General features: G+C 39.4%; 1 protein-coding gene across 1 annotated transcript in view; it reads right to left on the bottom strand.

Moving 5' to 3' along the window:
- Window positions 1–2,643: 2,643 nt before the first annotated feature.
- RMND1 (required for meiotic nuclear division 1 homolog) overlaps window positions 2,644–17,037 on the bottom strand; it is a 20,568-nt gene continuing 6,174 nt past the window's right edge. The window contains exons 3-12 of the mRNA XM_072331413.1: window positions 15,904–16,012; window positions 13,347–13,422; window positions 12,962–13,001; window positions 9,377–9,477; window positions 8,100–8,206; window positions 6,142–6,206; window positions 5,261–5,337; window positions 3,961–4,081; window positions 3,074–3,190; window positions 2,644–2,847 (exon numbers count right to left, since the gene is read on the bottom strand). Of these exons, the coding sequence (XP_072187514.1) occupies window positions 2,815–2,847; window positions 3,074–3,190; window positions 3,961–4,081; window positions 5,261–5,337; window positions 6,142–6,206; window positions 8,100–8,206; window positions 9,377–9,477; window positions 12,962–13,001; window positions 13,347–13,422; window positions 15,904–16,012 (846 nt within the window). The 3' untranslated portion in view covers window positions 2,644–2,814. The remainder of the gene's footprint in view (window positions 2,848–3,073; window positions 3,191–3,960; window positions 4,082–5,260; window positions 5,338–6,141; window positions 6,207–8,099; window positions 8,207–9,376; window positions 9,478–12,961; window positions 13,002–13,346; window positions 13,423–15,903; window positions 16,013–17,037) is intronic.

Raw genomic sequence — 17,037 nt, 5'->3', positions numbered from 1 at the left:
CTTTGGTCTTTACATCCCTGCACGTTATTTATGGTATCCAAGTACCTCAAGTTCAGTCCATCTTTTTGGTGGCTGCCAGGCCATCATTAAGCAGTCTGCAGACTAAGATGCCAAGGTGCTTGACAGATGCTTAATGCCATCCAGGGAAGAAGAACCTCACAGGTCAGTAGTTTCCAACCTGAAGTCTTTCCTTGTCTTGAGGGTCTAGGAAAGGTGACTGGTGCACCACTTGCTTTTACAGTTTCTAAATCAATCACCTACATGTGAAGTGTGCAAAACTGGAAAACATTTTTCACAAAGTCGTTTCTATCAAAGTCACTCAGCTCTGTTGTTCTCAGGTAGGTACCATGTGCTTTAGAAGGCAACTTTGTGACTTAGCTATGAGTAAAACTCATTTAGGTGGACACGTAGTATCTGACTCCTCTTTCCACTGTTGGGCTGTTGTCCTGTATCTACCATTAGGTTAGAATGGAGACAGAGAATCTTTGTTTCAGGTGGTAGATGCTTGAAGCTAGCAAGAACACCATCCTCCTTTAAGCTCTTATCTGGACTGAATGTAAGTTATCTTTGCAGGGATCTTAGGGAGGTGTTATTCACATAAAGTTTTTTATTCATATGCAGAGCTGGCGTGTTGACCAAATGCTTGTGGTCAGTAGAGAGGTTCCTTGCAAAAACTGCTGGAAGTCAGGAGTCCTGACTGTTAGCTTTCTTTGCTATTGTAGCAGTGCCTCGTCTTCTGACTTCTTCCTACAAGTTGTCCTTCATGTCATCTACCAGAAGCTGTTAGCACCGTTGTGGTCTCTATAAAGGATGGTTCACTTTGAATTACATTTGTCATTTAAAAGTTGTGTTTCTAAGAGTTGCAGGTACACCAGGCTTGCTGTCTGCTTTTTCTCACATTCTGTATTTACTGCTATTACACTCTTCCGTAGATGATCCTTGTGGGCTACAATAGACCCGTTTTGGAGTTTAACTGACCTGTGCAAATTGTAGTGAAGGAAGTTCTTTCAGTTGAACTAGGAAGGTGTGTAGGGGATGAGACAAGTGAGATATATTATCAAGTAAAAGTTTTTAAGAGTCACAGTGCTTTTTTGCTTCTAGAACTGCATTTTATCTTGTCTCTGCCACAGAACTCCCTGCTAATCAGGTCATGCAGTAAACTTACACAGGACCTCTGTCAGCTGCCCACCTTGAAGCAGGGCTGAAGATTGCAGATGGGGATTGCTGCACTATCATATTTTGCTGCAAAGGCTCAAGTTAATTCTTCATGCATTTGTATTCCTGGCTTGGTCTGGGATCTCTATGTATAATAGTGAAGATACTCTCACACTGTCACTATACAGTTCATCACTTAACAAACCCAAATCCACTTGAGATGCAGCTGCCAGCAGGTACAAGGTTGAAGCAGGTTGATACAAAATTTTAAGCTGCAGTTACAGCTTAACTGCATAAGTAACACTGAATAGTCGCTCAATACAGCAAAGGGGGTTGGAATCTTGAAGAGGGCTTTAGGATTTCACAACCTTCATCACCTGCGCAGGCAGAAACTGACGTAAAGTTGCAAAACTAACCATGCTTTTGTTTTCGTGTGTTTGATTTGCTAACTCTCAAGCACCATCTTAAGGCAGAACACCTGCGATACTCAAACCTAGATGTTTCACGCCTTTGAAGAACATCTTGGAGTCCTCAGATGCCTTTGTTAAAGTCTCTTTTGTGGATGGGTGCATTTGGCCTGAAGGGCTATTACATTTTAGCAGCTTAAGCTGAAATACTAAAACTATTTAGTGTGTGAGATGAATGGGAACATACTGTCTCAGGCTCAGGTGTTACACTTAAATAGGGGATGAGGGGAAAGCCTATTTTGCGTGTTAAAAAAAAATTAAGTTTGCAAGAATTATAACAGTTAAATTTTAACTTAATTCTCTGTTACAGTAGTTATGTAGGAAAAACCAAGCACCACTTAATGGATTTAATGTACTACTTCTTTAAACCTATGTAAGAGATGAGTGCTGAGGAGCTGTTCTGCAGTTAATAGTAAGCTTTTGTCACCAAGCTGTTCTGCTGACTGATTCACTCCTGTGAGAGGGGCTGACAGCTCAGACCTTCTCTGCAGCTCACAGAACTGGTAGCTGAGCTATTTCCAGAACCAAGATCTCCAGGTATTACCTGTTTTGATTCTCTGAGGAAAAGAACCTACTGCTAACGAGGAGTTGGTGCTTCTTACAATGGACAGATTTGTAGTCAGCTGTTTTCCCTAGCTCTGCCCAATTCTATTCTCATTAGAACAAACAGCAGTGTTGTAAGCTTATTTCTTGGAAACAAGTCTTCTTCAGGACAGTGTCACTTCTATCCGAGAAGGAGCTGCAGAAGACTGGGGAACCATCAGAAATGCAGGAAGTGGCCACATAATCAGCATCTCTTTAACTGTCAAGGGGACAAGAGTCTGTCAGCAAATTAACAAGGTCAGCCCAGAAGGGGTCCATCCTTCTGTCTCTGCTCATTAAGGGGGAAATGCAAGTGCTCTGTACCCAGCCTAATGACTGGCAGGACTCCTCTACAACTGTATTGTTTGTACCTCAGCTTTATACACTGGCACATCCGTAGGTTAAGACTTCTTTAATATCACTGTTACAGCAGCTGGTATAATGTTCATAATTTCTTTATTTGAGTAGTGTATGTACACATTTATCAAGAGAGTCAATTCCACTATTTTCCAGAAGCATGGAAGACTGGAATCTTCTTGGCCTTATGGAATTTTCTTGGCCTTATGGTCATTATGGTTTTGTCAGTTTCCTTCCAGAGTTTATTCTGATGTCAGAACACTACCCTTGCGAGTTCAAACAGAACCTGTGAAATAGCAAACACATCGTTAAATCAATGGACAATTTGTATCAATCTTTAAAACAGACTGTAAGCCAAAAAATAACTACAGCTGCAACTCAAAAGCTACTTGCAAAGAACTGAAGACTAATCCCCTTGCACATTGCATGAATAAGCCAATTGTAGTATATAAATTGCACTTATTGTTACATTCTTCAATGTGATAGCAGGGAAAAAACCCAGCACAACTAACCTCTATGGTGATGAGTATTACTATCATCCACTCGAGGCGCAGAGCATGCTTTTCATTCAGGTGGTTTCGCATTAAGTCTGTCAGCTCCATGCAGTGCTGCAGCTTTTCATTCATTACCTGCAACAGATTTCAAACACAGGGCAAAGCTGAGCTCTACGCATTGTACGAGATCACTAGAGAAACAATCCATAAAGGGGCTCACTGCGGAAAGCTGATAGTATTTCTGCGGAAGTGCAGAATACAAAGTCTTGTAAGGTAGCGTGCATAAGCAATGGGAGTTCTGATACAACTCTTATTTCAACGGAGTCATAAAAGAACAAATACAAACTTAAATATGCATATGCAGGTATTAAAACAGCTACCGGGTGACATTTAGTCACAAAACAATGCAAGCAAATGACATGCAGCTTATGGGAATGCCTCAGAAGTAACTAAGTAGGTAAGGTTGCTGTACCACTTGTATCTCATGCTTATTCTGGTAGAGCAGTAAGCGTAACATAGCCCTGCAGTGAACTGACCTGGATGATCATGTCATTAGTAAGAAAACTGCTTCACATCACTTTTTTTTTTTTTAAACTTGTTTTCTTGCACACATTTCAGAAAAAGAATTAAAGCTCCTCTTCTTACAACTATTTAAAGCCTAAGTTAGTGGCTCAGGAAGTGCATAATCCATTTAAGTCTAGGTGGTTGAGGCAGGGTTGTTAACCTAAACTGGGTAAAAGATGTGAGTGGGTTACGAACACAGAAAGGGGGGTGGTGTACAGGAGCCTATTGATCTCTGACTTCGATAAAATTAAAACAGACATTCGTGGAGCAGTCTGTAGCCTGGCTGAGGCAATGACAACTGAGTGGCATAAGGAAAACTGTTCCAACAGTAAGACACCTACCTTAACTCTGCGATTAATATTGAGAAATTGGCATGTTTTGTCATAAAGCTCTTCCAGTTTTTCTCTGTCCCAGTAGAAGTCAGGTGTTATTAGCAGGTCTGAACTCAGATTTATGCGGTGTCTAAAAAGAATAGTTACTGCGGTAGTTTGAAGTTCCTTTTGGTGCGTATAGGAACAAATATTTACACAGCAATTAAAAATTACAAAGTTTTTCTTGTTAAGTAAAATATGAGAAGAATCTCATTCATAATAAAAATGCACGTGTAGTCGCTGTTTAAAATTGGGAACATCTTCTGAAGCTTTTCCAAGAACACTGCACACCTTATGCATTATTTGCTTTTGCCTTGTGGCAACATTGCCTCCTTAACTTGCCACTTTCCTCGACTTCTCCTATCTGTACAGAAGTAATTCGCTCTGCTAGTAGCTCACTTGAAGCTGACCAAATATGTGAATTAAAGTTACAGGGGAGGTCCCTAACATCTCGTTTCTAAGTTCTTAAGTGTGCCTGACAGAGCTCACTGGGGATGGGAGCACAGTACAGAACCAGGCTACTGTCTCAACATTCTAAAGGCTAGGAGATAAAAGTCTTCTGCCTCTCAACCCACTGCTCACGTATATCTTTGAGCTTTTGATCACTGTAGCTCATTTACTGAAAGGTCTTCCAATATGGGTATAAAACTCAATGTTTAAGATAGGAACCATATTTTCATCTACCTCTTTCTTCACTGATTTTGCAAGGTTTCTGTTTTAAATAAAAAAATGTCTGTAATATTAGCAGCTTTACACTTGAGAGAGAGAAAATGTAATCCTTGCAATGTAGCATTTGTTTCCAGTGAGTCCAGGGAAAGAACAGAACTTGCAGATGATGTCAAGTCACTGAAAAGCTTTTCTAACTTTAAGCCATGGTTCACAATTCTGCCAATCCCTGTGCTTCCTCCTGGTATCCTTTTGCCTACTGTAGTACGTACTGTAACCGCATTCCTGAACCCAGAGAAGGAAAAGGGTGTGGAATTAGTCCATTCACAAAATATTGCTTAACATCTGTCTACAGCTGAGGTACTACAGTGGACGAGTTGAGGTAGCGAGTGGTGAGCCAGTTGGAAACGATCCTCTGACCACCACAACAGCACACAATGCCTTGAGCCAGAAGGTGGCTGAGGAGATCCCCCCCACTATTACACTGTGTTTAGGCCACACTGAACTGCTCCAAAACTTGCAGCGTAGTCTGGTCTTCGTGTCAGGCACAACTTGATTTTTAATTTTTGTATGATATTATCTTCAGAGTAACAACAAATGTTACCTTAACGCAAAAAGTTCTCCGATTTTCTGCATGACATCTGCATGAGACAATTTTATCTTCCTTCTTGATTTTAGTATCTGCAAAGTAACAAGTTTTACCTGTCTGATCAAATAGCATTTACTGGTGGTTAAGAAGTCTGAATCTGTACAGCCTGAAGTATACATGAGTTAAAATCTAAACACATATCAGATTTAATAACACTTAAGTTTGGTTTCCATAGTGCCTTGCTTATCTGGCTTGATACGAGTATTGTTGTTGAGCTATTCACCTAGGTAAGAATCCTGGAACACTTTCTGCAAGTCATTTGTTCTCTCTCAATACCAGTGCTATTTTTAAGGCATGACAGTGTTCTTTTTACCTTGCTGCTGTTTAGCTTTTCTATGAATATCTTCCTCACTTAAAACAATGCATTACTATTTATTCATTAAAAATAAATGAAGATTTATCTTTTGAACCCTATGAATCTTGTTTTAATTACACCTCATGAGAAAGTGTTGTTTAAGTGCAACACTCACGAACTCTTAATTATATTGAAGTTACATCACACCACTTTGAGGCCAAGCTTTGTCACGCTATGCTATGTTTGGTCAGGCTTTTAAATGCTGCTTGTCAACGTTTATCGACAGCAGGCGACAGTAGCTCAAAATGGGAAAAATTATTGCAATGCAGTTTTCCGCACACTGTGCCCCAACTCCTTACAGACTGCCAGTTTCTTGTCCCAGCCCTTTAAAGATGTTCTGAGCTTTCTATCGTGATGGTTTTACAATCAAATGTGTTAAGTATCCAGTTGCTTTTTTCTATATTCTCGGCTGTATCTAGACTGATCCAGATTTTACAAAGCCCAGGAGAAAATGAGGAGAAAGGTATAAACAAGACCTCACCTCAGGAATTGATTGGATAGATTCCACAAAGTTATCCAGTAACGATTCCCAGATAGCCAGTTTTACTGCAACACAGAGGTGACAGAGCAGAATGCTGTGAGGGGCAGGTATGTATGCTTTCAAGTAATCAATCTATATCTGCCAAAATACAGCAAAATACGCTGACACAAACATAACTGTAGTGAGTTACCAATTACACGGTACAACCGATGCATTCATACATCTATAAATTGGGGTTGTGTAACAACACAAATCTGCCTGCAGAATCACCGGAGTTCAGCTGACCTCTCCAGTGTATTGTTTCAGACCTGGAAAGGCTTTGCTTCAGCTTAGGAAGGTGAGTTTGAGCGCTATACTGTGTATATACAGCCTTTGCAAACTCCATTCCAAGGAGGCACTGCAGAAGCTAGAAATACTTAGTCTTGCTGGAGTCAAGCTGACTTCATGTGGTGCCAGTCAAGTTTCCACTGCATTTTTACAGAGCAGAACTTTGGTTCCATTTGTCTGGTGTTCGATGAAGCGTGCTCAAACCAGTGAGAATTAGCTTGTATAGAGATACCAGCACCTGTTATTTGTTGAAGCTAAATCCAAACTTGGACAATCTGCGATTTTGGTTTTGTGTCTCAACTTGAGCCTTAAAGATGATTTCTACGTGGATGTGCAGAAATCAGGCTGTTCTTTAATCTTCAGATTGCCCAGTAAGAATGAAGTTAAAATATCAGACCAGTCCCAAAACTTACCTCCATCATAACTGTACCAGTCAAGAAGCACAATAAGCCCAGTGCTGGGCATTCTTCCTGTTCATTTATCAGTTCAGAGCCCTAATCCAAGTCAGCGACTTCAACAGCATTTAATTTAGCCTTTGAAAATAGCCATTACAGCTATCCATGATTATTTGACAGAGGTTAGCTTATGTTGTGTCATAAATTTGACTTTGACTATACTTGCATCCCTTAACAACACTGAACATTCACTGTCTTCCTTTATGGTGTACATGTTTCACAGTAACACAATTTGGCACCAATTATCTCCTGGGAATAAATCCCTTGCTCAATTACACTTGTGTAATGTGTGCACAGCCTTGCTGTGGCTTTAACAATAGCAAAACTAAAGGCTTTTTGCCTTAGTAGCTCTTTTCTTCAGTGGTCAAGAGCCATTTAGTTATTATGCTGTATGTCTCGATCAAGTAGGGTATCACTTACAAAATACGCATTCTATTTCTTGATGTCTTCTGTTTAAAGTTATGTTCCCCCATATAGTATATGAATCTTGTAATTTACTCTAAAAGCAGTAGAGGTTTTCCTTTAAAGTCTTTTTGAGGACAGCCTTACTGCTACTAGTTTCTATTCCCACTTACTGCCTCATTCTAGGTCTGATGAAGCATAGATTATTTCCTAGGGTGGAAGCATCAGTGTTGAGCCTGACTTCTCAGTGCCTCCTGATGTAAGTACCACCATGGCACACAGCCATTGCTAACAATCCTGGAAAGCACGGTCTGAGACTTCAGTCCACACACTTGATGCTGCTGGACTTCCCAAGCTGAAAAACTGCTTTACAACTCTGTCTGGTTTAGCTGATATCAAGTTTTTTTTCCTGTTAGTGATGTCATGATTAATTCAGATTACTGAAAGCTTTTTAATACTGGGCTACAATCTTGACTGTCCTAGAATAACCTCAAATGTGGGCAAAGGGATGCTTAGTAGAAAGTCTGTCTTTTGCAAAGAATTTTCTTAAGGAGTTTTGTTCATCTTTAAGATTTACATTGCAAAAAGGAATTCAGATTTAAGGAAGACAAAGTAAAAATGATTCCTCCCACTGATGCGCAATCAATCTTTATGCAGCTTACCAAAACAAGACACTTAAGTCTTCTTCAGCCTTTCAATGTACAAGTCCCACTCACAATGATATTTCACTAAATCTGTACAATGTGCTGATAGTACACAACAACGTTAACTTACCAGAAAGACACATGGCATTTGAAAAGGCAAATTTCTGCAGAATGACTTCATCAGTGTCCAGCTCAGAATTTAACAAGATTTCTCCCTTATGAAGCTTTGATTGCCCTCTGTAAGAACAAGATTGAAGCATCTTCATCAACAATGTTCAATACAAAAATAACCAAAACAGATAACTGAAAATTATGGGAACTGTTGGATCATTGAACCTCTGATTGACCACCTGAGGTGAGCAATGAGTCAGCTGTGGGAGCACAGGTGAAGGCAATTCAGCTGTGTGACTGGAAGGGGTGGAGCCTGGCTGCACCTCCCCTAGACCCCAATTAAGGGCTGACTATCACTGGAGAAGGATCTCTCTCTGGAGATTGCTCCTCTTGAAGTTTTTCCTGTGAGCTTACGCAGGTGAGCATTTTCCATTTGTTTCTGATTATCCCTCTCCAGTGTGATAATCTGAACTTGATGATCTGTGGATAGCAGTCTGTCACTGCCTTTCTTTGTATTTGTTGACTATACACTAAAGGTAAGTTTCTCAGTCTTAAGACTATGTCAGGAACCACAGATTCTATAACCGGATAGTCCATGCCATTTCAAATGTCCGGAAAACAAACAAAACAAAAAACCAACCAACCAAAAAAAAAACCCATGGTTGTCTTCTTAACTAACTACCTTAAATGAACTCAAGCTCATTAGCTAATGGCATTGATGTCTCCCGAGTACAGTTTTTTGGTGCTGTTGGAAAACTGCAGATAAATGACATCACCAACGACACTGATAAGTCCACAGAGGTCTCTTGCTTTCCATGATGAAAAAAGTAGTTAAAAAATAAAGATGGGTGCCAGATGTATCTGTCCGTATCACTCAAGCTATATCTTTCCTAGGAAGTGAAGTATGTGCAGAACACAACCTTGTATTTGAACCTAGAGTTTATCCAGAGAAGTTCTGTATCTCCTTTAAAATTCAAGTTGTCTCAATAACGGATATTTATTTTCCCTGTGAGGCACTTATGTTCTCTTTGGGACACCTGAAGAACATGTTCAGTTGCGTGGATGCAGAGCTTCATAATTTATAAAGTCTAATGTATAACCAAGTCATAGAGGTTGTAAATTGAAAGCTTAGCAGTTCAGCAGAACTTGTGAGTTTACGTTTACTGTTCTCTCCCCATTTTACTCATTTGAAAAAGAAAGAAATTGAAAAGTGTATTTTCACTAGTTGCTTTCACTTGAATTTGTTTTATTAGTCTGTAAGCTATTAAATAAACACAAGCACTTGGAAATACTTACTCTCCTATTCTGTAGTTTATCTCTTCATTTTCCCAGTGGACCAGTGCAACTTCATATGGCTGAATTTCATGCTGTTCCAGCAGTCGCATTATATTCTTCATCTAAGAAAAAGACAATGCACATAGCAGTAGTTACTACTGTAATATATTATCACTCTGTGAAGAGCTAGCATATAATACATGGATGAAGGCAACTTTCCTGCTTATTAACATCATTCACATAAAAACAAGTAGGTGTACTAGTAACTTTTCTGTATTTGAGGGAAGCAATTATTACCACAGTTTATTTTGGAAGTTATGTGGAAGAATTTTTTTGTCTGTGAACAACTGCAATGGATCTGTGAAAATGTCATTCAATGCCTGCATTTATAAAGCAAGGTAAGGACTAACCACGGCAGCAGTAGAGACTTCAATGAAGAAGTATAACAGTGAGCTGCACAAGACTTTGGCAGATGTCTGGGTGTGGGAAGTATCTTCAGGAGAAACACATCAGGTGGCCATTTCTTTCAAAGTTACTAGTTTGCTAAAATCAATAGTTTGTTTCAGTGACCCATTATATATTCCAAATATTGTATTTATTTATTTTTAATTAAATATATATACACAAATGGGAACCATTGATCATGGCCTATATCACTAATTGACCACCTGAGACAAGCAATGAGTCAGCCCTGGGAGCACAGCTGAAGGCAATTCAGCTGTATGACTGGAAGGGGTGGAGCCTGGCTGCACCTCTCCTAGAACTCATTTAAGGGCTGACTGCCACGGGGTAAGGATCTCTTTCTGGAGATTGCTCCCTCTGGAGTTTCACTGTGAGCCTAGGATACAGGTGAGCATTTTCATTTACTTTTTATTATCTCTTTCCCCTGTGGTAATCTTTCTAGCTGTATGATCTGTAGATACCAGCCTAGCCACACTACTTTGTGTATTTGTTGACTGTACAATATATATGTATTTTCTTTTTTCATTTTTTTTTTTTTTCCAGTAAGGAAGTGCATATTGTTAGGCCAACCAGTGAGTTACGCTGCTTCCAGGGGCAGCTGAGCAATGCAAGTCCTGCTAAAACAATGCCAGAATTAACTGTTGATTCATAATGCAGCATGCCAGGCTTAAAGGGTGTATTTACTTGGATCGTGATAGCCTTGTTGGCACTGCGGAGTCATTATCAATATAGTAATAGTTACACTGTTAACAAAGAGTCCTTTCCAGAAACTATTTCCAGCTCAGAGTAAGATTTAACAAATCACAGAATCACAGAATGACCCGGGTTGGAAGGGACCTCAAGGATCATGTAGTTCCAACCCCCCTGCCTAGCAGGGCCACCAAACATATGCCTTTACTAGATCAGAACAAAGGTTTACAGACTATAACTAGATGTGTGAAATTACTGTGCCTTGTAGTATGCATACTTCCAAAGCTCTGCCATTCATCTGGATATCAAGAAATGATGTTTCAGTGGCAGCTTTCTTTCGAAGTGATACAAAAGCTTCCATTAGACAGGAGTATATTCCTGGCCTGGCCTAATTTTATGGAAGGAACTACCTATCACACAGTACATTTAATGAGATCTTCTGGATTCATTAAGTGCAAACTCTTGCAATTAGAGGTGACTGCATCACAGAATCACTTTCTAATAAAACTAATGCACTCCACCTTGAAGCTAGTTTATTTGCCCTCACTACTTTCGGTGGATGTATGGGAATTGCTAAGTCATGGCCTAAACCAATGACTGGGCACCTGGTGAAGGGACACAGCCAGCCCTGGGAGCACAGGTAGAACCAGGTTCCACCCCTCCCTATGCCTCATTTAAGGGCTGGCTGCCAACAAGGAAGGATCTCTACCTGGAGATCCCCTTCTCTGGACTATTTGGTAAGCCCTAATCCTTAGGACAGGTACAGCGAATGTTACTTTCTTTAACTGGATTGTGACTATCGCCTTTTTTTGGGTAATTTAGAACTGGTTATCTGTTATTATCTTTCCCTACAGTGGGGAAGATATTGCACAACCTTATTGCTGAGCTATCTGAAAAAAGTGTTTTACAATTTCAAATCCCAGTTATAATCAGCTTGTAGTTATTACTGCTTCTGTTAAGTGTCCATTAGCTTAAAATAGCTTTTATTCCCCTAGTATTCATTCTGGAGTACTTTGAAAGAGTAATTTTATCCATTCACAGCAAGTCCCTACACACCATTTTACTGAATTACTTTCGGTTTCTGTTTACGGGGCCTCTTTTTTTCTCGTTTCAGTTCATTAAAACTCGAGTATAAAGAGTACTGCCCTGTATTTCAGCAAGTTTTTTGAGAGCTAACACTTTGACTATGACTTCAAAACACAGAAAAAGGCAGATTTCCTCTTTCATAAATAAAACTAACAAAAAAGCTGACCAAAGTTACTCCTGACAGGAAGAATTTCTCGAGTTTTCTATGGTAGTTGAGCATGTAAAAACATATATGGGAAATTAGATATTTTTCAGAGGGCAGAGGTGCCCAATTCATAAAAATCAAAAGGGGTCAGGTCACCTTCAGCAACACCTGTAAGTCAGCAGCAGAGTTACTGCCATAGCAGCCTGCAAGGTTTGAAGGGAGAGCTGATGTCTCTGTAGGCTAGCTGAGGTAACCCTCCAAAATAGACAGAAAATCAGGAGCGTTTTTGGTCTGATACAGGAAAAGCAAACTGAATGCAGAAGTAGTTCACATCTGGAAGCAACTACTGTGTTTTCACTTACATTAGCAAAAATCTGTCTGTGGACTGCCCATCTTAGTATCACCTGGCTAACACACCAATTAGTTTCACACACCCTGCCTACGGAGAAGATTGATGCCTTTATCTATCTAGAGCTCAAATTTATTTAACCACAGTAGAAAGAGTATTTTTAAATAACTAGAAATATATTCATGAAAATAAATATGCCTGCAGCATTCCCCTCTTGGTGGGCAGATAATATCAAGATTATCATAAAGGATACGTTATTTCAATATTGCTATTATTTTTTTTTTAACAATTATACCAACCAATAAAAATCTTCCTTTAGGGAAAACTGTTCACTGGTTTAAAAAATACGTATATATAAACAACATTAAAAAAAACAACTGTTTCCAAATTTTGCCCCTTGCAAGTCATCCAAATGTAAGTTTTGACTTAAATGGCTCTAAAGTGATCTTTTACTGCTCATTTATTTTTCCTCTGCATTCATGTCTTTTAAATAACAATTCATGATTTTTCCTGATTTACTTTTTCAGTATATATTGCTGTAGGGAGAAAAAAATTCTCTGTCAATCTCACAAGATTAAGGTTTCGGGTTTTTAGACTGAAGAGATTTCACCCCCTTTGTACGTTACTGTGCATCTATTTGCTTATTTTGCGCAGAAAGATGGGCTTAAAAGGTCAAATATAGGTGATGTATCAGCAACCCACACACTTGAGGGCAGCAGCAGACCAGCAGCCGCACTCCTTAGAGAAGAATCAATCCTTTTCCTTCCTGAAGAGATCCAGGTTCTCAGAAAAAGCCAAAGCGCAATGGGCTTTGTGGGACTGACACATCTTCATCTGCTGATGAAGCTTTAACAAACAGTTTTTCTTTACTTACACTTTTCTCATCCACATTCCAAAACACAACAGCCCCTTCCCTGCAAATTCAAGGAAAAACTGAGGTGTAATTACACTATTTTAAATGTACTTTAACGCAATACTCAAATTGTACGGTGGCAATTCTTGACACTGTGAATTAAGGGATTTAATACTTGTGCAGAGAGACTGTGCAATTGTTGCTTTTTTAACCATACTTTAGTGTAAAAAGCTAGAATGATTTTTTTTCCCCCTGTGTAAATATGTTTCTTATTCTGAATTCTTTAGATTGGACAGTTATTCCTTGAGCTTCGTGAGGTAGTATGATGCTATGATTTTGCAAGCAGCATTGCTTTTGCAGGACTGCTATTCATAAAATAATGTTTTGGATGTAGTTTGTAACTTACCTGAAGAAAAAAATCATGCCAGGATCATCTTCTTTTGCAGATTTCTCAGTACCCATCACCAAAACATTCGCAGCATCTAGTTTGAAATAAATGAACAAACAGAAGTTCAGAATGCAGAATTATTTAAACTTCTAAATGTAATGGCTACGAGCACGATTCCAGTTCAAAGTCAACCCTGTGTTATTTTTTCTGATTAAAAAGCTGCAATAGAAAGCTACACAGCTTCTCTGAAATGTCACACTTTAGACAGACTCAGCTACGATGTTGAACGTCATTAGAAAATGTAGTTAATGAAATATAGTTGTGTTAAAGAACAAAAGACTTATAGAAAAAACTGATGCAGGGCACAGTAAATAACCAAGAGCAGAAGGCAGAAGTGGACACGTAGCATGGAATGATGGAAGTGAGCCCACAGTTGCAGAGTAATTATCAACATCTCTTTCTCTCTTTTTATTTAGCAAGGGACTAATCTGAGCTCAAATTTTGCTGACTGTACTTTGATAGAAACCTGAAAAAGCCTGCCCCCAAGACAGCAGAAGTTACACCTGTGTTTTCCTTTGGATGAAAGCATGCTTTAAAAGCAAATCTTCTAGTTGCTCTCATTTACCACGCTTTCGATTTGCATTGAGGAAGTGTCAGAAAGCCCGAACTGTATCTGTTCTGCATGAAATTAAACTGTAAAATGAATTTCAGCCACTAATAGGGGTTCATTACATGAGACCAGATTCAAGGTACTGTATACAGAATGCCTCCAGTGTAGATCCTGAGTTCTCAAACCAGTTTTTTCTCCTGCCCCCTACGTATCTGCTTTGCTGTATTATTTTGCTAATGCAGACGCTGCTGCACTGGGGCCAGGCAGATTGAGGTGACAGGAAGAGATGCCTAAATCAGTATAGGACGAACTTCTGCTGATAACTGAATAGAGACCATGCAGCTGACCTATATGAACTCTATAAAGATTTCTTTCACTTGCTATTCCAGTTCAAGAACAACTGATTTGATGAATCACTAGGGCAGGTTCTGGGTGTGAAGCAGGAGTTTACCACAGAAAATGTCTGTCTGCACTTTATCATTTGCCTTTTCAAGTATTGCCCTTAATCTTTCTTTATCCTCTCCAGATAAAACATATGCAGTGAATGTCCATTTTGTCCCTTATAAGGAGGGCCATGGTATCAACCTCTAAAATATTTTTAAAGTGGTAAAAAAAAAAAAAGGAAGATAATAGGAAGTACACTACAAAGCAACAAATCCACACTAATTGCTCATTTAGATTTCTATGTGCTGGTATTTCTCAGGTGTATAAGATACAACTTTTGACCGGGTAACGTAGCGTTGTTAGATCTACATACTAACCATCACAAAGCTTGCTGTCATAATCAAGATTTTATCACTTCCTGAACGCTTCTGACAAAGTATGTATTGTAAGGAGTCAAAAACACACCGTAAAGAAATGAAAGAATTGGCAAACCCCACACTCCCAGGGTAAGATGCCAGCAACGGTAATGTATGCATCACAGCAATTTGGGACAACTCTATCCTGAAGCACTAAAAAGAGTGTTCTTTCTGATACAGAGGATCTATGAAGGAACGTGGAGCCTATACCGTGTAATGCCTTCTTTCTGAGAAAGGCAACCATTACTCTGCAATCTTCATAAAGATGCACTGGAGTACTGTCATGCTTGGTTTCTTAAGAGAGGCAGAGAGACATTTGATAACCTCTTATGAAATGTCCACGAATGATATCTTTTGCTTCATATAATCCAGTCATTCACAAAAAAACAGTAAATCTACTGTCAACATATGAAAATCACAGCTGTTCTAGGGCTAGAAGGGTCTTTAAGCTATAAAAAGCCCCGTTTGTTTTTCTCTTGTAGCCTGCTTCAGCTATTTTCATGCTATACCTTTCCAAGTCTTCAGAGATACTTTGTATAGATCCAGAGCCAATTATTGCTGAAGGGAACCATTCAACAATTACCAGGATATATCTGGCCCTGTATAAAGTATCAACTACATTCTCTTCACCGGAACGAAATATCTATATGTGTGTCTTCTACATTTCATGTAGTCAGCAAGATTCTCTCTCACGTGCCTTCAACCCTCAGCAGCTTACATTAATAGAAATGTGGGTACGGAAAGAAGGTGCAGCACTTCAAATTGAAAGACTATTGACAGCTGAACCACTGTGGTATCACATTGCTGAAAAACCAATTAAAACAAACATTCAGAAAGTTTTCAGTCAGTGAATTTCTATTGAAGAAGAGTTTCTATCAGGAAGTTTCATTTATGTGTTCTTGAATGCGTTCCCAAGACTATCTGATTTGTTGATTCTTTTAGAATAATGGTAATTTAGAGCAAAATTATTACACAGTAACAGCAAAATGGCTCACTTTCATTTTCATTTCACTTAAAGCGAATTTTAAATAGAGCTGTATTTATCCATTCCAAGGTATTACCAAAATAAAAACATATGAAGTTATAAAAATTAAATATCTCACCCATATTTTGTTTCCCAAGTTATAATATATAATACCGCCTTTAAGATGTTTTAAAAATCTACCTCTGGGCAAACTTGTTATTTCAACATATCCATGGGAAGTCAGGTCATGACACAGATTACCAAGGTGATATTCATCTGCTGTTGCAAAGGCTGTGCACTGCATCAGATTCTGTGCCAAAGGAATAAAGATGTGAGTTAGGGAAAGGCTGAAGCAAGATGTACATAAGACACGCTCATGTTTGCCTCAAAGCAATCACAAGGGTGATGTTTTTCATTTATTCACTCTTCTACTGTATCACTGTTCTGCTGTCCGCTCGGTGTACAAAGACTAATGAGATTAGATCCCCTGTTAAGTGGGGAAGCAAATATATCTCTCATTCATAGACTCAGATCCAACTACATGCCATGAATAAGCCTCATCAATAAATTTCACGATAGGGCCACAGATGGAGCCCTTCTTCCCTGAATGGCAGTGAAATGCTTCAGCAGCACAGCTACACTTGTTCTCCCCTCCCGCAGCCTGTGACATACTTGGCTGACCAGCAAAATCAAAACCAGGATACACTGAATACCAGCTTACAGATCTCTGAAGATGCATGGAGTTAAACTATCCAAGCCTGCTTAGCAAGCATAAGCTCCAGCTGCAAACAATGTGTTCTGAGCTCACCGCCCAGGTAACTCCTGGAACCTGAACCATCACAGTACTGCAGCACAGCAAGTCACAGACCTCCAGTGCGAGCCCAAATGCTCTACATCACCAGAATTCCCCTCCAGGTGAAATCGTGCTGACAACGCAGTCTAGATTGAAGCCACAGTTGAGCCGTATACAACAGCCAGAGTTCGTCTCCATGTTGCACAAGCACGTATAAATAAAAGGCCACACCGAAACAAATAACTGACACCATGCAAGAAGATGAGGAAAAGTGATACTGACTCACAATAAGATCAACTCATGCATGGCAGAGGAATCAAACATCTGTGTAAAAGCTTTCCTGATGAATTCAATAAGGCATAATAAACCGGCCTACAAAACCTACTCCCCATTTTAAGTGCATTTCTTTGTTCTGATACCTCATATATCCCATAATAATGTTTTTCAGTACAATGAAATGGAAGATATCCAGAAAAGCAATGCTTCTCATTGCAGATCAGTCACTTTCCAGCTTTTTGGAACCAATACAAGGGGGGGATGTG

This window comes from Excalfactoria chinensis, chromosome 3 (assembly GCF_039878825.1).
Source record: "Excalfactoria chinensis isolate bCotChi1 chromosome 3, bCotChi1.hap2, whole genome shotgun sequence".
Taxonomy (NCBI): Eukaryota; Metazoa; Chordata; class Aves; order Galliformes; family Phasianidae; genus Excalfactoria; species Excalfactoria chinensis.
The sequence above is the reverse complement of the archived record's forward strand: the minus strand, read 5'-3'. Positions and strand labels throughout refer to the sequence as shown.